The following is a 25,182-nucleotide window of genomic DNA, read 5'->3' as shown; positions in this document are numbered from 1 at the left end:
ACCTGGAATGGGGAGGCAAAGCAGCTTGCGATTCTCGACCAATAAAAAGTGTTTAGGGGCGGGACTCGGCCGCGTGATTCGCTCAACTGACAAGAATTTTGATTTCCTTATTCATAAAGCAAATTCTGGACTCATTTTTCCTATTGGTTTCAGTTAAACAAGCTATCACTCAATGTCAAAAAAATCTAACTTCATTATTTTTTAGAAATAAGAACAAAAACATTTCGGACGGAACCAAGATTTGTATCAATAACAATGAACAATGAGTTTCATCAGTGACATTCTTAGGTGTCAATATCGATGAGAAACTCTGCTTTAAGAATCATTGTGAAATAGTTTGCAAGAAGGTTTCAAAATCGTTGGGCATTATAAAAAGGGTTAAAAAACAATTAAAAAAGCACATTACTAACTTTGTATTACAATTTAATTTATCCTCACATCTTTTACTGCAATATAATTTGGGCCAGCACTTACCCATCTTACTTACAAACAATCCATAGAGCTCAGAAATCATTTGTAAGAATTGCAACCAACTCTTCTTATTTAGCCCCAACCAAACCATTATTTAAACAACTGCAACTACTCACAATTTATGAGGTCAACAAGTATCAAACAGGGATTCTTATGTACAAAGTAATTGGTCTTCCTTTATCTTTGCCTAATTCTTTTCAAACTTATTTTGAGTTTAATTCTCATTATCATGCACATCTCACAAGAAGAAATAAAGACTTACACATTCCTTTCTGTAGGACCTCTGTTGCCAAATTCTCATTTGTTTATCAAGGTGCAGTGATGTGGAATGATATATAAAATCTAATAGAAACATGTTCCACTTTAAATATATTTAAAAGTAAGCTTAAAAAAGAACTACAGATCCTGTAGTCTAGTATCCATTTGTATTTGTGTAGTCTTTTTTTTTTTTAAATCCCAACATTATAATAGTTGTATAATGCTGTATTGTATGTATCTGTGTGTATCTGAGAGGGATATGCGCATGTGTTTGTGCATAATGTGGGGGGGGGGGGGGATACATTTTAATGTGCAGTTAGGTTTAAGAGGGGAGGTCGCTTATAAGCCCTTGGTTTTTTTTTTACCTTTCCTGCACATTTGAACTGTTCTTCTATTTACTTATTTTATCCCAGAATGTATGTTTGTAAGTGCGAATAACAATAAACAAATAAACAAAACTAGTCACGGATGAGATACAACTGGGAACGAGGTTACTCGACTAGCTCTCACGTCCACCCTCATGAAGTGCTTTGAGCGGATGGTAAAAAAAACTCACATCATCTCCTCACTATCGGACCCACTACAGTTGGCCTACAGACAACACCACCGCCCTTACTGCCCTCTACCACCTGGACCAGAGGGACACATTATGTGAAAATGCTGTTCATTGACTACAGCTCAGCATTCAATACCATTGTGCCCTCCAAACTCAGGCACCTAGGACTCAACCCAGCCCTGTGCAGCTGGATCCAGGATTTATTGACAGGCAGACCCCAGGCTGTGAGGATGGGCTCCATCACCTCCTCCACACTGACTCTCAGCACCGGTGCCCCCCCCCCCCCGGGCTGCATACTCACCCCCCTCCTCATAGTGGACTACAGGAAGTCCCAGGGGGGCGAGCACGCCCCCATTCACATCGACAGGACAGCAGTGGAGTCGGCAGTTTGAGGTTCCTCGGGGTCCTGACCTGGTCCCAACTCCCATCACACAACTTTTACCAGTGCACTATAGAGTATCCTGACTGCATCACTGCTTGGTATGGCAACTGCTCAGCCATCGACTGCAAGGCTCTGCAAAGGGTGGTGAAGTGAGCACAACACATCACCAGGACTGAGCTGCCAGGCATGGAGGACCTCTACACACAGGTGCAGAAGGAAAACCCGGAACATTATCAGAGACCAGGCACAAACGGCTCACTCTGCTACCGTCTGGCAAACGGTACCGGAGCATCCGCACAAGAACGAGCAGGTTCAGGGAGAGCCGTTTCCCACAAGCCACAATACTCATGAACAAGGACAAGAGCAGTAGAGAGCCCTAATAAAAACTCTTGAATGCACACCTCTTAAAAACTCTTGAACAGACACTTTCTTCAAATAATTTACTTTTATTTTATCTTACTACTACTACTACTACGTTACCATTCTTGTATTCATTGTTTCTTAATTGTGCACTGTTGAGTCTGAGCTCAAAACACAAACATTTCATTCCCTGCAATGCCCCTGTATTGTTGTGTATTTGACAAATAAAGAACTTTGAGGTAAGCAGCATTGAAACTTAATACGCCATTCATAATATACTATCTATAGAGCATGTCCCTCTACATCCATAACTGCGCTTTCCCCGTGTCGTCATGGATACCAGCGGATCTCTTCTTCTGCCCTTATATGGGCAACTACCCGACTCCTGGATACCCCATGCTCCAAAATGCTCCTCCAGTCTTTTCAAATGTTTTTGCAAAGTAGCTCCTGTTTGGGTTATATCATAACATGGTATATCAAGATATGAGTTTCCATACAGACATACTTTTCCAAAGGTGTTTCCACCGTATAGTGGCTACAATATTGTACCTGTTGTCCTATTGTTGTTTTTGGATGATACGAAGTCATATAACACTTGCCAAAAAGAAAGACCATGCACTGTAATACATTTAGCACATGTCATTAAATAACCTGAAAGAAAAGGACAAAGAATGTGTTACTAGGACGTTTATTCAAAAAAGTAGAGAAGACATGAAAGGCATCATTTACAAGTGAACTCAAATGATAGTTAAAACATCCGACAGTTATACACATCCATTTACACAACCTGTACACATCAAACATGTTGTCCTGTAACATCTTCAAATTAATTTCAAAATAACTTAAATAGGTTTTTTTCTATGTAAAAGTGCAAATCCTTTTTAACGCGTGGGCTGTCTGCGAGTAAGACCGTGGCGGTAGACAGGCGGGTTCGCATCTTCTCTTGTGCAACTTTACAACAGAATGTCAGAGTAGGAGGTTTTTACCATCATTACCTTCTCTTTCTAGAGGATCCTCAACCCAAATCAGCATATTGTACAACCCCAGGATAAAACACCACTAAAAATGAGCATTTACTGTAGCAGTGCTCTGCAGTAATGAAGTCGAGAGTCATTACGAAAAAGTCATTTTCATTTAATTACAGCATAGCAACAATGAATGCAATGGTAGTGGAGGCCATTCTCTACACACACAGTATAGACTTGGGAAACAGTGGGAAAGTAGTAATAGTATAATATAAGTTACTTTGGTTGACGACAGAGTGAGCGGGTGAGGAAGGTGGTTCTCTCCATAGTCACAAGGCATAATGAGGTGATGGCAAACTTAAAAAATAATAATATTAAAAAATAATCCTGACACTGCATAGTCTCTACAAGCATCCTCCCTATTGGGGGGGGGGGGGGGGGGGGGGTAGGGGCGGTTGAAAGAACCCACACGCGCTATTGGGCCGTACATGCGTACATAGTACATGCAGCCAATGCAAAGAAATTAAAATAAAAAATATATAGGAAACTGACACGTTATCACCACGAGTAGAAGATTATTATACAGTATATTTTCATTATGAGCCACCGGTCACCGTGTATTCTACTGGACTACAGAATGGAAACAATTCCATGATGGAAATAAAAAGTTTGTTTTTAGGCATTTAATTAAAATAAAAAGGAGAATAGCAAATAAACACCACAAAGTCCTAGTGTATGTGTTGTGTGTTTGTGTATGTAGTGTGTGTGTGTGCATGCATGTGTATGTGTAACTAGGACTTCTGCTCGGCCCCAGCAGCAGAGGTCGCCGTGCTCTCGGGCTTAAGGATCTGATAGGTGATGAGATACTCTGGGAAGGCCTGGAGGAGAAACACAGAACAGAACAGAGTAAGAACAAAATACAAATAATAATAATAATATATTATACCAGGGCCCTATTCCCCGTACCTGATTCAACTAAGTCGATCAAGAGTCCCATTATCCAGATTCAATTAACCCGATGTTTGAATCCGGGATTTTCCTGTTCCTCGAAGGTGGATTCAGTCTCGTTCATTTGAACCAGACTTGAGACCCAGGATAATTGCGCGCGCCCGCCTCAGCTGACAAGACAGCAAGTGTCGATAGCAGAAATCCTGATTTTCTAACGGCATTGATTGATTGATTTAAAACTTTATTAACAGATTGCAGAATGGGTACAATGCAGTACGGCTCATAGCCTCGCCGACAAGTTAAATGCATAATCTATAGGCTAATTTTAAATCCCTCATTACCCCAATCAATCAGATTATATTTCTTTAAACGTACCTGCTGGCAGTATAGGCTTATGGAATGAATAATCAAATGAGATCTTGCTAGCGAAAATAATTAGTTCAGCTCTTTCAGAATAACGATAAAAACAAGCCCAAATAGTATATCTAATTGATACGAATTATATCATGAGGATATCTGTATGTGCTTAGGTATTAATATTATGTACTATATAAATACATGGTTTCCAAAGAGAGGCTTGGAGGGAGGCTTGCAGTTACACTATTAATCAGGTTTTAATCTGTTTCGGACCTAATCCATACATGCATTGAATTGATTACCATTTGGTTTATACCAGTGACACCTCATGTTCATCATCAGATAACAGTGCTTGAAAAGATAAATGCATTTTCTCGAATTCATTCATCAAAAACGTCAAAGGCTCATTCAATTTATCAAGTCACGTCACGTCATCAAATCCATCAAACAGCGCATCACCTCATATTTTAATCCCAGTTACAATATCACAATAACGTGTGACACTATCACAGTGATACAATTAAATATTCCACAGATTCAGATTCCTCATAATTCATATCCACAATCCACGCATAGACGCTTCAGCTTGAATGAAACGCATCCGGGTGCTCCGTTAAGCAAATACACAGCGAAGAATATTAAACTAATCAGAGCCAAACACCCGATAGGTTTCATTCATTAAAAATATCCCAGCGGGATTCACATTTGCAATGATCCGTTTAGTCCGTTATTAAAATAACTGTCGCGACTCGCGAGCGCCGTATCCGTATAAATATGACGTGCATTATATAGGACAAAGTAAATTCATAGGCTGAATATGATTTATTATCAACGTTACTGCAGACATATTTTACATTTCAAACGAAGCACAAGAACATAATTCAGAATGGTATAATGCAGATCTAGACTGTGAGAATCATTTCAAGGAAGCGAGCTGGCATTTCTTTGCGGGGGCGTGGCCATGGTTCATCCAGCTAACTGAACTTAACCCTGCTCTCGACCAGGCTCAAACTTTTTGATCTGTTGTCATAGTGATTTAGACAATCGAGCGTCGGGGAATGGAAAGGTCTGGCTTAAGTCAGGCTATGCTGGATATTATCCGGCTAACTCAGTTAGCCAGGTACGGGGAACGGGGCCCTGGTCCATTTTCAAATAAACCCCACATGGAACACTGTCACAGAGACACTTGGCCATAGGTTGCTTTAAAACGAGGAATGCATCCTGTGGGCATAAATATTTTAAAAGGATTTGAAAAGTTGAAAGCACGCCATCTGAAGACAATTTTGTCTCAGCCTTCAGTGCAATTTATTTTCAAGAACATATTTTCATCATAGTCTTTCAGTTGGTATTTATGTATAATGTTTTATTTACATTTTAATTCCAAAACCCCCACACACTGTATTAAGTATATCAAATAACTTACATACATAATTTCTCCATAAAGCCTTAGGGCATAATCATTAAAGTTCAAGCTATGCTATATTTTCATCTGCATCATCCTGATTGATCTACATTGAACTGTAGTTAACATAAGGAGTGTAGTCTGATGCGATCACTGGAGGACAATTTCTAACTAACTAACTCTCAAGCCAAACTGTTAATAGTTTGGATATAATGTATATTGTTGTACGGTACTTGTGCTGTATAATGATAATACATTTGAATCAAATCTAATATTATGGGGGACATATCGGGGGAGGAAGGATAGCTGGAGGTGACGAGACTGACCAGTAACCGAAAGGTCGCTGGTTCAATCCCCGGCATTGACAGGATTGCAGCTGTGAGCCGGTGTCCGAGAGGTGGCTGCCTGGTATTACAACTACGGTGCCCACAACCTCTGCCTAAGTGCCCTTACGCAAGGCACTTGGACCACCCCCAAACTGCTCCAGGGGCACTGCCCCTGTGCTCTGACCTCCCTGAAGCGATGTACATGTGTGGGGGACTGTGTCGTCATGTACACATTGCCTCGTGTACACAGACAATAGAGTGATCTTCACACTGACAATAGAGTGATCTTCCTCCATGTGGGAGAGCATGGACACATAATGACTGGTTGTCAGTGAAGTGCCCCTTCAAAAGGAAATTAAGAGTATGTGTGTGTGGTGTGGTTTCTGGTCTCACCTGCTCTCCCCTATAGATGACGTACTCGGCGTAGGCCAGGCCGTTGACGCTGGGCCGGCCGATGACCGAGTGGTGCCCCGGGGGTGCGTGGGCCATCTTCATGGCACTGAACTGGAGGAAGGACTTCCCCAGTGTCACCCTGCAGAACAGCATCTGTCTGCGGAGCACAGGAGACCACACGCCGGTCACATGACAGCCCTCAACAGCAGGGGCAGGAACAACGAGCCCATCCAGATTCAATGCATCGTTAACACATTACATTTGGATTATATGGTTAGATACTTTTTATTATTGCGTATAAATGCGTCTTTAACATGCATTTGAACATATATCCTCGCCATTACTATATGCCCGTCGCGGTTAAAACATTTTGAACTAACGTTAGCGTTAAGCTAGCTAACGCTTCCATTCCTCTTTGACCTGTCTCTCGTAAGCTACGTCATCCCCCGCTAAGAGTCATGGGAGATGTAGTAAATACAACAGTCCTGTGTGTGTGTCTTTATGCAGATCGTTATGCAGTTTTAAAGCACCTTGGCTTTGTTCTGAATGCACTTTGTTGTAGTTATCCTACAGAGAAAAGAAAATGAACTTGACTTTAATGCACATTTTGTTGTATGCAAAGAGAAAATGTTTAAATTGTACAATCTTTCAGCAGTCAGTCTGGAATTAATGTATGCATTCAAAAGTGCTGAATAAATGTTTTATGGGCCCATAAGTGATTAATATTATTTAAGTAATTTTTTTGGCATAATCATGTCTTTTGCCATAATCAGGTAGCTGAAAAAAAAATATATACATTATATATATATATTTATATTAATCATTTTCGGCCTTTGGTTTTCGGCCAACTGTTTCCTATTTTCGGTATCGGTTTTGGCCAAGAATTTCCCATTCGGTGCATCCCTAGTAGTAGGTATACAAATGTGACCGGACTGGATTCAGTCAACAATAACTAATAAACAGGGCGACAGTGGCTCAGGAGGTAGAGCAGTCGTCTGGCAATCCGGAGGTTCCCGGTTCAATTCCCGCTCCTCCCAGGCAGTGTGACGATGTGTCCTTGAGCAAGACACTTAACCCCTAATTTCTCCCGATGAGCAGGTTGGCACCTTGCATGGTTGCCTCCGCCGTCGGTGTGTGAATGGGTAAAATAGTGATTAACAAATTGTAAAGCGCTTTGGATAAAAGCGCTATATAAAAACGCAGCCATTTACCATTTAAACAAAACTAGATCCGAGGCGGAGTGAATGATACCACTGTGCAGAGAGTATGAATCGAACGGTCACAAACCCTGCCCTCTTTTCTTGATCCCCCAAATCACAAATGTTGGTTCTCTCGGGACAAACAAAGTGGGAAGCAACAGTCGTGGTTGGAAGACCAAGAAAAGAGGTCAATGTGGTGTAGTCCAGTGTATCCAATAACGGTAATAATCTTGCATTTCTTTTTAAATCCAATACAGTGGGGCTGAACATCATATCAAATTAACAATCAGTATCACAACAGGCAAGAACGCAATATCCATACAGTGACGACTGCGATATGGGCATTCTTTTTTTTATTAGTTTGGAGAATAAAGTAGACAATTAGATTGTAAAGGAGTCACACCTAGGAATTGACGTGATCAATTCTTTGGGAAGCGACAGCTGTGATTAGAGGATCTAGAAAAGAGGGCGGGGTCTGAGACAGCTCAACACTAGAAAAGAGGACGGGGTCTGAGATAGAGTTGTTCCGATACCGATACCAGTATCGGAAATGCCGCCAATACTGCCTAAAATGCTGGTATCGGCGAGTACCCTCTAATGCTGCGCTCCGATACCACGTAATTTATCAACAACACTGCGGTCTGTTGAGTGAGCATTATAAAACAAAAGTGCGTTTAACCGACCGTGAATTAAAGTGTCAATGCTGTTGTCATTTTAACAGCAGATACTTTCTTAAATGCCATCCTCCCGACAGAGCGGTGTTGACAGGGAGCTCAGATGGGTTCGCTTGGTGGTGTTATTAGCATTGAACAGCTAACCGAAAGCTAGCGTTAACTAACGTTAAAGGTTTAGCCATAACGTTACCTTGGCTAAAGTTGGGGCTATTCATAATCCAGCAATAATGGCTGCAGACCTGCAAGCAAAGTACAGCAAGTTGGCAAAGGAGTATTCCAACGTAAATCACATTTTCACCAGTAACGTTAGTCTTTCCATCTGCCGGTAGCTCATGCTAGCTAACCTAGCTCACGTTAGCGTCGTCACTGAACCACCTCGCGTACACAATTAATGACATGTTGCGGACAGCCATATCGGTGACAATGTTTAGCTTTTAGTGCCAAATGATAAGAGTCTGAGGCGGAGTCTCAAAAGAGAATGTCGAATATTTATTGTGCAAAAATCACAACAGAGCCTCTACTACTAACTGAACCGGAGCCTTCTGGTAGCAAGTGCAGCAACTAATAATGTCAGTGTGGATCATTGGAGTAGGGTATATCTGCAGTGCTGCAGCCCCACTCATTGATTAATGATACTAATACAAATCTATACAATCACCTGTTGTTGAATAAATACCATTAATTTCTAGTTATTACTAAAAAACAGTATATATAAAACAGTAGCTGTATATATATATATATAAAAATTATAATTTATATAATTACATTTTTTTTTTTTAACACTATGATCGCCGCGGACGAGTTTTCACGTCATTCGGAGCCATGCTCATTCTGCCGAAGACGCCGTAACTCGTCTTTGATGTCAATATTTCAAAAATCTGTCATCGAAATCATATTTCCTTTCCGGAGCCCTGAGACACACTGGTGATCTCCTCTCAACTCTCTAGCGGTTCGAGAGCGCCATCTGGTGGCCGATCGGCAGATCGGCCAAGAGGGAGGGGCGCGCCAAACAGGAAGTGCCCATCCATATGTGCTCCGGGCACTCGCGATCGGTAGCCGGACTCCATCTCAACACACTGGATGATCAATCGCTCGCCCTAACTCAATAAACAACGTTATTTGGACGTATATAGTATTATACAACCTGGAAATGGTTCATCAGGATCAACATCCCATAATCGAAAACGGTCTACTCCACGCTGATCGTCCAACGGCGCGAGGAACATACGGTAAGATTCAGCGTTATTTTCTAACCTATTCCATATAAACTGCTATGATGAACATATGACCCACTCTGGATGAATCATCTAACGCTGCCCACGGAATTATAAACGATCCCCCGCCCATCCGGTCATCATCAGATCATACGTAGATCATTCTAGAAGTACGTCCAGTTGAAATTTTTCATCTTGCGCCGATCGCTACCAAACTGTATTTCATCATCAATATAATGCATTTAGGGCTATAAATCACGTTCTGAAGAAAGCTGCAGAAAACGATAAAAACATACTTATACTTTAGACCATATTTTAGTATGAATATGTGAATGAAAAAGTTTAACGTTGCTACACCCTGAACAATACATATAGGACATTGAATGGGCCATAATAATGGCAATGTAGCAATAGAATTTAAAAAGTTATAGCCCTGCAAAGAAGGGGAACTTCTCCATAGATAAATAGAGCTGGCGAGGGATGGTAAATTATGAATTTAACCCATGGCGATCAAAGTGTTAATGTATGAACTGGTATCGGATCAGTATCGGCCGATACCCAAAGCTTAGGTATCGGAATCGGAAAGGAAAAAATGGTATCGGAACATCTCTAGTCTGAGACAGCTCAACACTAGAAAAGAGGGTGGGGTCTGAGACAGTTCAACACTAGAAAAGAGGGTGGGGTCTGAGACAGTTCAACACTAGAAAAGAGGGTGGGGTCTGAGACAGCTCAACACTAGAAAAGAGGGTGGGGTCTGAGACAGTTCAACACTAGAAAAGAGGGTGGGGTCTGAGACAGTTCAACACTAGAAAAGAGGGTGGGGTCTGAGACAGTTCAACACTAGAAAAGAGGATGGGGTCTGAGACAGTTCAACACTAGAAAAGAGGGCGGGGTCTGAGACAGTTCAACACTAGAAAAGAGGGTGGGATCTGAGATAGCTCAACACTAGAAAAGAGGGTGGGGTCTGAGACAGCTCAACACTAGAAAAGAGGGCGGGTCTGAGACAGTTCAACACTAGAAAAGAGGGTGGGATCTGAGACAGCTCAACACTAGAAAAGAGGGTGGGGTCTGAGACAGCTCAACACTAAAAAATAGGGCGGGTCTGAGACAGTTCAACACTAGAAAAGAGGGTGGGGTCTGAGACAGCTCAACACTAGAAAAGAGGGCGGGTCTGAGACAGCTCAACACTAGAAAAGAGGGTGGGGTCTGAGACAGCTCAACACTAGAAAAGAGGGTGGGGTCTGAGACAGTTCAACACTAGAAAAGAGGGCGGGTCTGAGACAGCTCAACACTAGAAAAGAGGGCGGGTCTGAGACAGCTCAACACTAGAAAAGAGGGTGGGGTCTGAGACAGTTCAACACTAGAAAAGAGGGTGGGGTCTGAGACAGATCAACACTAGAAAAGAGGGTGGGGTCTGAGACAGCTCAACACTAGAAAAGAGGGTGGGGTCTGAGACAGTTCAACACTAGAAAAGAGGGTGGCGTCTGAGACAGCTCAACACTAGAAAAGAGGGCGGGGTCTGAGACAGCTCAACACTAGAAAAGAGGGTGGGGTCTGAGACAGTTCAACACTAGAAAAGAGGGCGGTCTGAGACGCCTCACCTGTGACACAGGTAGCAGGAGCGGTCCTTGTGCGTGGGGCAGCCGGTGCCTCCTCCGATGCCGTACACGTACTGGTTGCTTTTGGAGGAGTTCTCTGCGAAGTAGATCCCGGCCCCGAACATCCCTCCTATGTAGGCGTGCCGCTCGTCAAAGCCTTTGTGGATGATGGCGTTGATGAACGGAGAACCTGGGATGAAGATATAGAGACCATAGAGTTGTCGATGGTCGTTGACACGTGTTAATAGTTGAATGGTTATGAAGTAGGGCTGGGTTTATATGGAATAAAAAATATTTTTTTTTAAATCAACATTCCTTTCATATACAAATGTGTTAAATACTCTAGTTGATGGACACTGCATTGAAATGCATCGTAATGTTATCAAAAAACTTAAAAAAAACTTTCCACAAAGAAATTCTAGTTAATATTATATATAAACAAAGCTTGTTTGAACAGTGATTCTCAAAGTGGGGGCCATGGAATTGTGTCACAATATCATCATTTCATCACGATGTGATCACACTGAAAGACCATATATTGCCCCAACCCTATAATTAAGAACCATACGTTTAAAATATGGACAAATACGACAAGCGTGCACTCCCACTACCAACCATTAGACAACTCCTGGTATTAACCATCAAATTTAAAGGAGAACAAGGAACCACATAAAACAGGACCTATGGAACCTATAACAAACGATCAAAACAAGACAAATCACCGTGAAAGAGCATGCGCTCGTTGTGGTGGTTGTGGTTCTCGTCGGCGATCTCCTTCTGGCGGTGTGTGTAGCGCTCCCGCAGCTTCTTGTTCACCACCTTCTGGATCTGTGCCCAAAACACATTACCACAGCTTACTACATCTATTGCCATGTCCGCCCATCACAAACACACAACATGTCTTAACGCCTGTCCCCGTCTCCTCCCTGTGAGTGGATGATGACCGGAGAGGTTGACGTCCCGTGGTGATGGCCGGGAGGATGCGACCCTCTCTACGCCGCCCCCCATACCTCAAATGGATCAGTCATCAGCTCTATTTTGAATCTTTCATAATGCTCTTATGTACCGCAGTTGCTATTGCATGCACTTATTTGTGTTTCATTACACGTATGTACATACTTACCAACTGTTTCGCCTGTTTTATAGCAACACTACTATCACAGACATCTAAGAAGGGAGGATCCCCCCCCCCTTGAACGGTCCTTCTAAGGTGTCTCCCCTCCACATTACCTGTGGTGCTTTTTTCCTATTGCTAGGTTTTTAGTGCGTTTTTCCTTACCTTGGCGTGGGGTATGTCTGAGAGTGTTGCATTCATTTATTTAACATTTTAGTTTGGATTTCATGGCATTTCTGTTTTGTTCTTGATTTATTGTGATGTTTCTTCTTGACTTGTTTAAAGATGTCCGGCCCATGGGGACATGTGTTGTCGGGCCATAAATGTGATTTGATTTGATGTGCGTCTGTGCACTCTGACCTTGATGATGTTGTATCTGCTGAAGACTCCCCCGGCGTTGCCTCCGTCCCGGTGTTCTCGGATGGTGCTCTGCATCTGAGGCGGCGTGCAGAGAGGAGGAGACGGTTCAGTACGATCGCATCCTCATAGCTCTGCTCTTTCTTCTATTAGCCAACTATTTGAGCACTAGGGTCTTAGTGGATTAAGACCTTTTTCCAGTCGAAGAGTTGTTTTTATGTGGGGTGTTTTCCTCCATGATGATAAGAGGTATTTTCTTGAAACTGATAAGCTTATCTATGGCATCACAATAATATCCACAAATATGATTTAGTCTCTCACCAGCATAAAAAAGAAGCAGTGAAGCTAGACCAGCACTCTCAGGTTCAAGTATTTAATGGCAGCCTGAAACAAACATGTTTCGGAAGTAATTCCGAAACATGTTTGTTTCAGGCTGCCATTAAATACTTGAACCTGAGAGTGCTGGTCTAGCTTCACTGCTTCTTTTTTATATATTACTTAATGGGATTTCAGCACCCAGTGTAGAATTTTGAGAGTGCGGTCTATCTTGACATTTGTCTCTCACCAGCATGACATAACTATTAGTTTGCAGAAGTAACAAATTACCTGCCGTCGTCAGGGGCGCCTGCTCTGTCGAAGCTTTTAAATCCCTGCTCAAGACCCATCTTTTCTCTCTCTCCTTCAACCTACCCTGATCTCACCTGGTCAGGGCTTGACCCTTAGATTAATCTGTCTAGTTTAGTTAGGATATCTATTTGCTCCCTTGTCTGCTTTTCTGCAGACATAGGAGAACCTTTTAACCTCCGTCTCAGTCTTCACAATTTTCTTATATACTATGATTCTACTGTCACCATGTATGCATATGCTCACTACTTGTATTTATTGCTCCATCTCCGCCCACTACAAACATGGGAACTCTCTAACCCCCTCCTATTGCTAGGTATTAGTGAGTTTTTCCTTACCTTCGCGTGGGGTATGTCTGGGAGTGTTGCATTTATTTAATATTTTTTGGACCTTATGGTGACTTATTGTGGTGACCTTATGGTCACTTATTGTGATGTTTCTTCTTGACTTGTTTAAAGAAGAAGTGTACAGCCCATGGGGACATTAACGTGTGTTGTCGGGCCTTACAAATAAATTTGATTTGATTTGATTTAAGTACAATAGTGGGAAAATCACAATAGTACAGAATTGTCAAATTAAACAGACTATTCAATTAGTCTATAAAATCCTATGACTCTTAAGACTGACAATTTCATAAGTCAAGGTCAGCCCTCAAAATCTATTTGCACAATGCACAGAAAACAGTGAACTCTACCCACCTCCTCCTCCACAGACTGGCCCTCCTTGTCGTCCGAGGCCAGGTCGATTAGGACCGTGCCCTGGTTGGCACAGTGGAATGTAAGGTATGGGTTGGCACCTGAGGAAATAAATTGAATACATAGTTCGAAGTTCGAAGTTCATGACCCCATAAAGAGAAAACACTTTTTTCATCCCGTCAACTCTTGTCCAAGGATGTATTGTACAGCTATGTATAGGGGGGCGGGTACCGTTTTGAATCTTTTCAAATCCGGTGTCAAAACAGATACTCTAAAATGATGCCGCTTGACATCCGGGTTGAAATCCAGCTCAAGATGGCAGCATAAACGACTAGCTCTCGATCAACACTTCTGATAAACAAGTCTGACACAGAAATGGAATGGAAACTAAATAAAATATTAATGTTTCAAAAAAAGAAATAGAATCATGCCACTTCTGTTCTTTTTTTTTATTATAAATAAATACCATGCAAACACTGAATCACCAATTGAAACTATCAGAAGACCATAGTTAAATCCGTTCCCTCTGCCTCTGAAAGGGAGGTTGCACGTCCAACCACAGAAGCGAAACGTTTCTCTGTGTCTTCAACCAGCTAACAGCTTGCTATTTGGAGAAGAAGAGTCCTCTGACCTGGTTGACCCCCCAGCAGCCTCTCCACACCCTTGATGAGTTTGTGGCGGTGGCCGTAGGCATTGATCCCAATCTCCTTCAGCTCCTCGTGGCCCATGTCAGCCAGCACGTCCAGGGAGATCTGGAACGAGAGCAGGGGGGACCGTTAGAACTGGGGCTGGGCAATACTATCTTATTATATATCTTATATCATATCTATATATTGTCTTTCAATCAAATAATCAATCAACTAATACAATTATTATATTATATTGTCTCAAATCTATGATAATAACCACATACGTGTACATTCCTGGAAGATCTGGAATATTGTTTCAGATATATCAGAGGGTGTAACATTTGAAAATTATAGTTTTGGATTGACACACTTATAGTTCAATGAATATCAGTTGGATAATTTAACATGTGATTTAGCATACATGAGCAGACATTATGCTATGTATCGATATTAAAGAACCAGTACAATGATGTTAATTCAGTCAGAAAGACCTATTGTGTAATGTTAATCTCAGGAGTGTCATTTTTCTTTCAGCTTCAGCGGTATCATTTGTTTTATTATAACTGTTTTAATGCACACTCTCTGAGCACAGCCAACTTTAAGTACCGTTGTTATATCTGAAATGGTCTTATTTTGTTGATATCCAGTCATTATTTTCACAACAGTTCTATCACTTGCAAAAAACGCATTTAGATTGAAAAACGTGATTTCCATTGTACCGAATCTTCTTCCATATCACTTCGCCCCATTTAGAACTCTCCTCTGGCACAGGACAACAGCGCCCCCAAGAGGTGAAAACATAGACGATAAGAGGCCTTTCACAAAATGTTCAAAGACAGCCCATTTTTCCTCCATGTTGGAAGAAACAATGGTTGCTATGTGTTAATATGTGAGAAACATTAGAAACAAAGATTTGATATAATTTGTAGTTTCATTACCGGATCTTGTAAACAAGTCACAGTGGAACAGTAATATCATGCTTTTCCAGTGTTTTACATAACCTACCACTGCACAGGAATTAGGCATTTTATTTTCAAAAAGTGGTTACAGATGGTCACAGGCAGCTAGGGCTGTCCCCGACTAAGGATTTGGATGGTCGACTATGATTGGCCAAAATTTGCCGTTAATCGACTATTAGTTGGGGGGGAAAAAAAAATATATATATATATATATATATATATATATATATATTTTTTTTACATTTTTTTTTTTTTTTTTAAATGTTGTATCATGCCATTTGGGCTGTGGGGGGTGCTTAATGTCTGAAGGAGTCGACTGAAGGCTTCTTGTCCTCTGCAAAAGCATGCAATTGGTCCACTGAAGGATACATCTTGATATTTGTCTACGGTAGTCTAGTGTGTTCATTAGACGGGTGAAATCCTCTTTCAGTGCCTCTGTGCCTGTTTTCTCAGGCAGTTAGCCTCTGGTATGCGTGCCATTAGCGTTAGCCACGCTTCTAGGCCTCTTTTCTTTTGGAAAGAATGATAAAACAAAATAATCGACTAATAGGGGTCACCCCTACAGGCAGCCATGTTGGAAAAAAGAGAACTGCACAAACATTGTGTGCTGGGCCTCCGCTGACTGACCGGAGGGATGTGTGCTGGTGTGATCCTACCTGCTCCCGCTCGAAGATGTCCCTGAGGTGCTCCAGGCCCAGGCTCTTCAGGAACTGACTGATGTTCATGTCCAGCATCGCCACTAGAACACAAACAGGAGATCAAGGAATGCATGGAAGAGACCCGTGGATCATCTGAACCAGGGTTAGAAATTAAAAAAAAAATTCCAAGGGCTTTTTTTTTGCCCCCCTTAATTGATTTTTGGGGGCTTTTTTTTGTATTTCGGGGGCACTGAATTTGTATGATAAACGGTAGGGGTGGGACGGTTCACAAAATGGACGGTTTGGTTCGTATCACAATTTTGGGGTCACGGCTTTCAGTTCGATATACGTTAATTTTTATTAAAAAAAAATTTAACACTCAAATCTAAACATGCTTCTCATTTATTAAAAATAAAATAAAAGGTTTACAGTGTTTACAGCCTTAAATAATGTTTGGCACACAAAGACCGAACTGACTGAAAAATATAGGCTACATTTGTCAAAGTATTAACTTAGTGCAAACAAACAATATGCTCAGCCAGCACTAGACTTTCCTTTCTTTAATTAATATAAACACACAAAAACAATGTCAACCATGTTTAAATTCCCTGATTGTCAGTTCTTAATGGAAAGATTCGTTTTCTCCTTGAAATTATTATGTTTCTGTCTACATTTATTTAGACTAACATTATTAAAATATTGAGTGCAACTGTGGTGGATTACGTAATTCGGTGAGTTGGAACTATCTATGGGTTGGCGCCGGGTCCCCACGGACATTTTAGCGTGTGGCACCTTCAGCTCCGGTCACGTTAGGAGGAGTTCATAACATCAACAAGCAGCGCGAAAGCGGCAATAGTCCCGGTTGGAGTTAGTAAAACACAGTTGTATGTTAGCCTTCTTGGATGTTGAATAAACGCCTATCATTGTCTTTAAACACCCCGCCTCTCAGACTCCCATTTCCTCCTCTGCTACAGTAGCTAGTAGCTACGGTGACATTTCATTGACTGTACAGTATTAGCTTGCGGGCTGCGTCGGGCTACCATAGTTAAAACGTGCGTTGTGTTTACAAACTGCTAACGCTATGGCAAGATGTGTGTAGGCCTATGTAATGTTAATGGCTATGTTTTTAAAGTCGTAATGAAGATTGATTTATATTGTGCGTGCCATTTTTACACAAACTGACTAGCACCTGGCTGCAGTGCTGCTGCTGCTGCCTGCAGCCAGTGCAGAACACCGGCTCCGCCAAATGAATTTTTTTATTTGCGCATCATCTGAACCGTACGATACACAGACGCTCCATTACCGGATAAATATATATATATAATTAGTAAACTGTCGGGGCATTAAGTGCCCCCCTTAACTGATTTTCGAGGGCATTTTGTCCATTTTCAAGGGCATTATGCCCCAAGCCCCCGTTAATTTCGAACCCTGATCTGAACAGAGCAGTGGCGTGGATTAGGAAGCCATGCACTTGGAAAAATCGATGTCAGGAGGAAATCGATACATCAAACAGACTGAACCGTTGTAACAACGAATAAATATACTTCACCACGGTGTGAAACTCAACAGCTTAAGAACAAATTTGCACGGTACACCGACTTTTCTTCAACACACAACTTTGGCTATTCCAGATTGGCTATAAAGTCTGCCCATTTTTAATTGTGAGCGTGTGTCTGCATGTAACACCATCCTTCACAGTTTTGGAGCTGATAAAGTGTTGGTCAATATGACAAGATTGTAACAATTTCTTTTAATACCCAAACTTTGCATATGGCTGACTATTGTTGCTGAAATGCCAAACATATATAATTGGCCAGTTGATAAATCATTTTACTAGTCACCATGATTAAAACAAATTGATGACATTTTGAAAGTCAGAAAATACAACTAAAATACTAATACAGACAAACATCCATTGTACATTGTACAACCTGGCCTATCGCACGGCGAAGGGAGCGGCTCCCGCCTACCTCCGGTCAATGGTCTCTAACTACACACCCTCAAGACCCCTCCTCTCTACATCCTCAGGCCCCCTCAGACCCACTCCTATCCGAGCTCCGGGAGGGTCATCAAAGAGAAGCCGCCTATTCTATTCATCCTATTCATATACTAATATGTCTTATGTCTATGCACTCAATACCCGCAACACCCTAGTTTCAGCACTGTTTGATGATCATTGAAAGAGTCGTACCCTTCCTACTGACTTGTCGTACAGAACTTGTAAGTCGCTTTGGATAAAAGAAGTCAGCTGAATGACAAAATGTAAAATGTAATGTAACAACTCCCTCTCTCGACACCTCGTCATCATGCTACTCACGCTCTCCCTCCTTCCTGTCCGTCCCCGTGGCTCCGTCTGCCACTCCGGAGGCCCCGACGCCGGCGGCGCCTGCCAGCTCGCCCAGTGGGCCGGACAGGTTGTCTATGCTGCTGGCGGCCGACAGGCAGGAGGGTGTGGAGGCCGGCGAGATGACCGAGGCGCTGACCACCGTGGCCTGGGGTTTGAAGCAGCTGGGCAGGGCGTCTGGGGGCATGGCGTCCATCAGCAGAGCACGGATGTCGTCGGCCTGGAGAGGGAGGGGGGTGTAGGGGGGGCCGTGGTCAGTAGGTGACGAGATGTACAATGTTCTTTTTTTTCTTGTCATGTTTTGTCCACATATTTAAAGGGATAGTTCAGATTTTTGGAAACCCCCGTTTGCTACTTAACAATGATGTTGTTGATTTGTAGAATCCATGCTGGTCCTTCATACTTGCTCTGGCTAGTTGGCCAAAAACCAATGGAAAGTCAATGGCGTCAAGCTCCTGTCTGTTCAAGCCGATTGAGAACTGAAATCTCCCGTACAGACAGGAGCTCAACCCCATTAACTCTGCATTGGTTTGAGGCCAACTAACCAGACAAACAACATCAACACTAAGTAGCAAATAGGGCTAGGTTTCTAAAAATCTGCACTATCCCTTTAATTTCTTTAGACTAGATTTGATGATTTTAGTCTGTGTTCAATGTGATGCCGATGTACTTTGCAGACCGGCATAGGAACCCCTGTGTACAATATGGGAATGGTGTGAACTACTTTGGGTAAAACATCTAACCAAACTACTACAGCTTTTTACTTTATTTACAGACAGTGGGACGGATATGTACATCTTCATTTGTCATCAAGCCTCCGTGACAAGCTTGTCTCGACAGTAAACTCCCTCTACTTTAGCTTATACAATTTTATTCAGCACCTACAATAGTTTGAAGATAGTCTGTCCTCCCCTGCCATAACAGGGACGCCTGCACAGCCAGTGTACAATCATACAGGCACAGATCACCACTTCAAAACCCTCGCATCCTGCTCGGCTCCAAATTGCACTACAGGCCACTGTCATCACGGGATGTTGTGCCATTCAATGTTTTATAAAATGGTTAAAATGTTTTATATATCAAAACTATATTGAGTAACGTCGAGTTGCTATTCAAGTCCTCTGGTTGATAGAACTATAAGCTCGGACACGTGCAGTTCTGACTAAGACTTCCAGACGCCTCGGCGGGCGTGGCCGTTAGAGTGAGTGTATCCGTTACCGTGGCCAGGTCCAGAGCCGTCTGGCCCTCCTGGTTCTTCATGGTGGGGTCGGCTCCGTGGGCCAGCAGCAGGGCACACAGCTGGGTGCGGCCCTTCTGAGCCGCCTCGTGGAGGGGTGTGAACGCCCACTTGTCTGTGGCGTTCACGCACGTGTTGTACTTGATCAACAGGGCCGCGATGTCAACGTGCTGCAGGAGGAGGAGGAGGAGACGGGGAGTTAACCACTAGATGAGACTTCAGGCTGTGGAACCGTTATGGTTTCCAGCTCCTACCGCTCAGCTGGAACTTAAAAAACAGGCATCTGGCAACAAGTAAACAGAAATGAGAGTACCCAAAGTTTTTACTTCAGTGTTTTTCAAACCTCTTTAACTCTATTTCATTAGCACTCAAGAGTAATTCTTCTTGGTGGAAGAAAAGATCAGAATGTTTCCGTTCAAAAGAGACCAGACTGATGCATGTGCTATAAGTATGACGACAGGCGTGTTTGCGTGATATATTGACTATTGAGGATTATCTAAAAGATAAATCGGAGCGACGCACTGTTTCATTCATCACTATGTACTGAATAAGAGTACAAGAGACATGGATGATGCGTGTCGTGACTGACCCCATAGGAGGCAGCGTTGTGTAGGGGGATGAGGCCTCCTTTGTCCTGGGCGTTGACGTCAGCCCCGTGCTCCAGGAGATACTCAGCCACCTCCAGGTTGTTGTAGCCGGCTGGGGAGGAAACCACAGACATGTCAACATGAAACATTTCATTTGATATCATCCAAGGGGAAGGCATAGAAATACAAATGTGGTTTGTTTTCCATAGTAGTCATTAATTTGTAGCCTTTTATTTTTTCTTAGGCTACATACTGGGCACCAGAGGTGTGGACTCGAGTGACAAAAACAATGACTTGGTCCCACCTCTGCTGGGCACTGTTCATTTACCCACAGGGCTCCTAACCTTTGGCTACCTGCTATGATGGCGATACCAGGGTTCCAGCAGGTTTCCACAGGTAAAATGTAAGACTTTTTAAGACCATTTTAAGACCACTTTGAATTAGGGATGCACCGATCTGACTTTTTCAGTCCCGATACAGATACCTGGGTTTGGGTATCGGCCAATACAGATACCGATCCAATACCCATTGTCTAAATTTTCTTTCCAAAAAAGTTAAAGAAAGAAAACATTTTATCCACGTTTTTTATTTTTTTATATTAAAATATATTTAGTTTTTAAGAATTGTAAAGGATCTCAAGTGTGTTTTTGATTTGTTGTAAACAAAGACTTCATTCATTCAATTAATAAACTGTATGCCTCACCGTCACTGTGTGGAAGAGACTGGGATCATTCTTTTGTGCAAGGCAACATCAGGCTCGACTTAAAACATTACTTTCCTAACTTAGTGAAACTAAATGTAACAAATTAACACAGATATACATTTATATCTATTAAAAAAATTACAGATACCCGATCCAGCTATTTTACTGATATCGGCGGCCGATACCGATACAAATATCAGATCGGTGCATCCCTACTTTGAATAGAATTTTATAAATATTTCACGGACATATCGGCAAAAAGGTATGAAGGAAACTGATACACTATTATACTGCTTACTTTGAAGTCCAGACATTTAGAACAAGATACAGAAACGTTATGGCAACATAAAAGTAACTTCAACATAAAAGTTACTTTCTACTCCAGTGTTCCCACACATTCAGTATTTACTTGTCACACAATGAGATTTTGATGGTATGATTATTGTCTGTGGATATATCTATAATATATCGGTTATATCTCTGTTGCTTATACTTAATTTATACCGGTCTACAACTGCCTTACACTAATCATAACTACCTACACTAATCATAACTCAGTGGTAAAGGCATAAAACGGAGTTGTGATTGTTGTCTATATGCATCTACCCTCTGTACAGCACTTTGGTTGACACGTGTCATGTTAAATGTGCTATATAAATAAATCTGATTGATTGACCTACTTCAAACTATAGTAAGTGTACCTATATACTGTAATACTGATACTCCCTAGCTTGTTAGCTAGCTAGCTGCAACCTGTAGACTCAAAGAGGCGGGATAGTTCCTTTCCGTCTCTGCTCGACTGATGATAATGCTAATAACCTTGACCCTCTTTGATGCAGCCAGACACCAACAACATTTTATTTCAGTCCTAACCAAGTGGAACCAGGGCCTGTATTTATCACACTTCTGTATAGACTGTACATATACTGTATATACCGGTATGTATATATGTATAATGAACATTTGTTTCGTTTACACTCGTCTACGTACTTGACTTTCTATTTTATACTTATATTGTACTATTTTACACCATCTTGTTATTTTATCTAGCACACTCATGAGCAAAACAGAAAGAAGCATTTCATGCAAAAGTATTCTGTATTTCTGTATGACAACTAATAAAGAAACTTGAAACTTCTACAATTAGGAGTACTGCACCAGGCCTAGTCTGCTCTGACCGTATACACCTCACTATTGCTGCTTTTCCATCGTCAAAAGGAACCTTCTATAAAAGGAACCTTTCAGAACCTTGGTTCTGAGATGGGTTCTTGTTTCTTTTTCCACTGTAATACAAGAAGTGATGGAAGGTTGATGGAAGCAAACATTCACCCCCAGCTAGCTGCCTGTTTATGGATGTGGCAACACATTTCTTGACCAGTCACAATGGAGAGCACTGCTAGCTCCGCCCCAATGTTCCTGGAACTCGCGTTTAGTAGCATTATCCTGAGCTGCTCCAAAATATAGTACCGTTTACCATGGAAACCACTTTGGAACCTGTGAGCTCGATTTGACAGTGTGGTTCGCCACGGCAAGTTCTTAAAGTGGAAAAGGGCCCACATGACTGGTCTTAGATCAGAACTCCTACTTTGAGATGCTTGATAAATACAGGCCCAGACCACAAGGGGGAGTAGAAGGGGACCATGTGTGCGTTACCTGCGAGGTGTAGCGGGGTGGAGTTGCGTCCCTGGGTGTCTCTACAGTTGATGTTCTCAGGGGAGCACAGTTTCTGCACGCGGGCCAGGCAGCCTTTCTTAGCAGCGTCCAGCAGGGCTGCGTCTCCCCTCAGCAGGTCCTGAATGTCCGTGTCCCCGTCCTTCACCATGTCCAGAGGCATGTTGCCGTCCCGGTTCTTCTTGGTGGGGTCAGCTCCATGCTGGGCCACAAACACACAAGCGTCAGGGAATGCTCCTCAGTATTACATACATTTACATTTGGTCATTTAGCTGACGCTTTTATCCAAAGCAACTTACAAGTTCTGTACGACAAGTCATCAGGAAGGGCACAACTCTATCAGCTGAGTAACAATGTTCATCAAAGTGTTGAGTGCTACAGTGTAGGTTAGTTTATTAGGACAAGTGGGGACAGTAAGGTTAGTTCGTTTTTTTTTTTTTATCATTTTCATTTCAGATATTGGTTGAATAAGTGTGTCTTTAGTCATAGTTTAGTACACAGTCAAGGCAGAAAGGCAGCGTCTAGTAGAGTAGACAAACCTACAAGCCACAGTTCAAATTGAACACCATTTGGATGGTGGCTGATGTTCATCTACTACCCTGCACATAACCCACGTACAATGTCTATTTATCAGGCACTATGCCACGGACAACTCAGGTGCTGGTGTTTGTACTTAACGCACACAGCTACCTTGTGTTACTTTCCTACTCTGTATAACTACCTCATCATTATTCTCAGTATGCACTGCTGGATGCTCATCACTTCCCGACACAGCTGCAAGCTATGGCAAAACTGATGTTCAAGGCGCTAAATATAGTCTGCTGTCTGCTGCAGTCACGCTATCCCTGTGCTCCATAATAGATGTCATGTCACTGCATCATGCGTCTGTTGTTACTGTAAAAGTTGTTATATGTTCTACACTGCTTTGTGTCCATCACTACTGTAAAAGTTGTTATATGTTCTACACTGCTTTGTGTCCATCACTACTGTAAAAGTTGTTATATGTTCTACACTGCTTTGCGTCTGTCACTACTGTAAAAGTTGTTCACTGTGAAAGAATGCCCCATAATACAGTGTTATCGGCAATGACAAACGAGGATGATAGGTAGGGTTGGGTACCGAACTCTGTACTTTTAAGGGTACCGACCGAATTACGTCTGTACTACAGAGTACCGACCGATTCACGTTAGATAAACCGGTGCCACATTTCGGTGCCTAAGACACGTCCATTTGGAAAGACCAGATGAGGTCAGAGGAGTTTGATAGTATTTACCGAGGATGGCCAGATAATGTTGATATTTAAACTTAAAAAATTATAATACATAATAAATGTATACATGATCATGCACAATTAAAAAATAGGAGAGGGAGGTAGGGAGGGGTTTTAGTTTGTGTGGTGCGATAATGTTGAAATTGATAAGTTTAGACTTTAGTTTAACAACTGAAATAAAATCGTTGTTATTACAGAGAGGGTACAAAAAAAAGGTACCATCGGGGTACTGGTACCCAACCCTAATGATAGGAGCAAGACAATACGGTAACAGCACGATAATAAATACCTTGAGCAGCAGCTTGCAGATCTCATATTTGCCCTTGGCTGCAGCCTCGTGCAGAGGGGTGAACTTCCACAGGTCGGCCACGTTGACAGAGGCCCCGTGTCGGACCAGCAGCTCAGCCACCTCGTAGTGACCGTAGGAGCAGGCGTTGTGGAGCGGCACCAGCCCACTGCGGGAGACATCACATTAATGTTAAAACACACTGCGGGAAACATCACATTAATGTTAAAACATCACACTAATGTTAAAGGTCCCATGTCTTATGAATTGCCAGTGTTTAGCATTGTTTTCTAGCAATGTGGGGTTGTATCAATGGGGTCTGTGTCTCTAATTCTCATTTTGGCTCATCAGTCCACTTCATATGTCACGAGATCCTCCCCCACTGAACTAAGCCATTCTTCGCGTACCTGTGACGACGACGTCCAAGAATTCTGGTTGTAGCTCACACTCAACCATTCGCTCAACAACAGAGCAAGTGGAAATACTGACACTTCCTCAAACGGGTTGACGTGCGCGGGTGCCGACAGAGAATCAACAATTCGCTCAACAATGGAGCAGTGGGAATAATGCGGAAGCGGTCTCCCTGTCCCCGACTCTCCCTCCCTCTCTCTCTCCACCTGCATTTTACACACAATCGCTCGAGCCACTCACACAGTGCCCACGCGCGCACAGAGCGATCTATCCTCTCTCTCCCTCCCTCTCTCCACCTGCATTTTACACACAATCGCTCAAGCCGCTCACACAGCGCACACGGAGCGATTTATCCTCTCTCTCTCCCCCGCTCTCTCTCTCGTATGTATCACGCTGTGTGGGTGACTGTCACTCAAAGCGATTATGGGCGGAGCCCAGCCCAAAACAGCTTGAAATCTTGAAGTGGAAAAATGCTGCTTTAGAGTACTTCATTAGAAATACAAAACAATGCATACAAATAAATAAATAAAAACATACAGATGTGTTCCATAGAC

General features: G+C 42.4%; 1 protein-coding gene across 2 annotated transcripts in view; it reads right to left on the bottom strand.

Annotated features, from left to right (window-relative positions):
- Positions 1-2,705: 2,705 nt before the first annotated feature.
- LOC311223910 (poly [ADP-ribose] polymerase tankyrase-1-like) overlaps positions 2,706-25,182 on the bottom strand; it is a 45,898-nt gene continuing 23,421 nt past the window's right edge. For both annotated transcript variants that reach the window (XM_084308673.1, XM_084308674.1), the window contains 13 exons: positions 24,221-24,386; positions 22,644-22,863; positions 20,290-20,399; positions 19,682-19,870; positions 18,437-18,683; positions 16,138-16,220; positions 14,525-14,645; positions 13,897-13,994; positions 12,578-12,652; positions 11,826-11,931; positions 11,107-11,293; positions 6,419-6,575; positions 2,706-3,870 (listed from right to left, as the gene is read on the bottom strand). In XM_084308673.1, the coding sequence (XP_084164799.1) occupies positions 3,784-3,870; positions 6,419-6,575; positions 11,107-11,293; positions 11,826-11,931; positions 12,578-12,652; positions 13,897-13,994; positions 14,525-14,645; positions 16,138-16,220; positions 18,437-18,683; positions 19,682-19,870; positions 20,290-20,399; positions 22,644-22,863; positions 24,221-24,386 (1,846 nt within the window). In that variant the 3' untranslated portion in view covers positions 2,706-3,783. The remainder of the gene's footprint in view (positions 3,871-6,418; positions 6,576-11,106; positions 11,294-11,825; positions 11,932-12,577; positions 12,653-13,896; positions 13,995-14,524; positions 14,646-16,137; positions 16,221-18,436; positions 18,684-19,681; positions 19,871-20,289; positions 20,400-22,643; positions 22,864-24,220; positions 24,387-25,182) is intronic.

The sequence above is a fragment of the Notolepis coatsorum genome (assembly GCF_963971535.1).
Source record: "Notolepis coatsorum genome assembly, chromosome: 2".
Classification (NCBI taxonomy): domain Eukaryota; kingdom Metazoa; phylum Chordata; class Actinopteri; order Aulopiformes; family Paralepididae; genus Notolepis; species Notolepis coatsorum.
The sequence above is the reverse complement of the archived record's forward strand: the minus strand, read 5'-3'. Positions and strand labels throughout refer to the sequence as shown.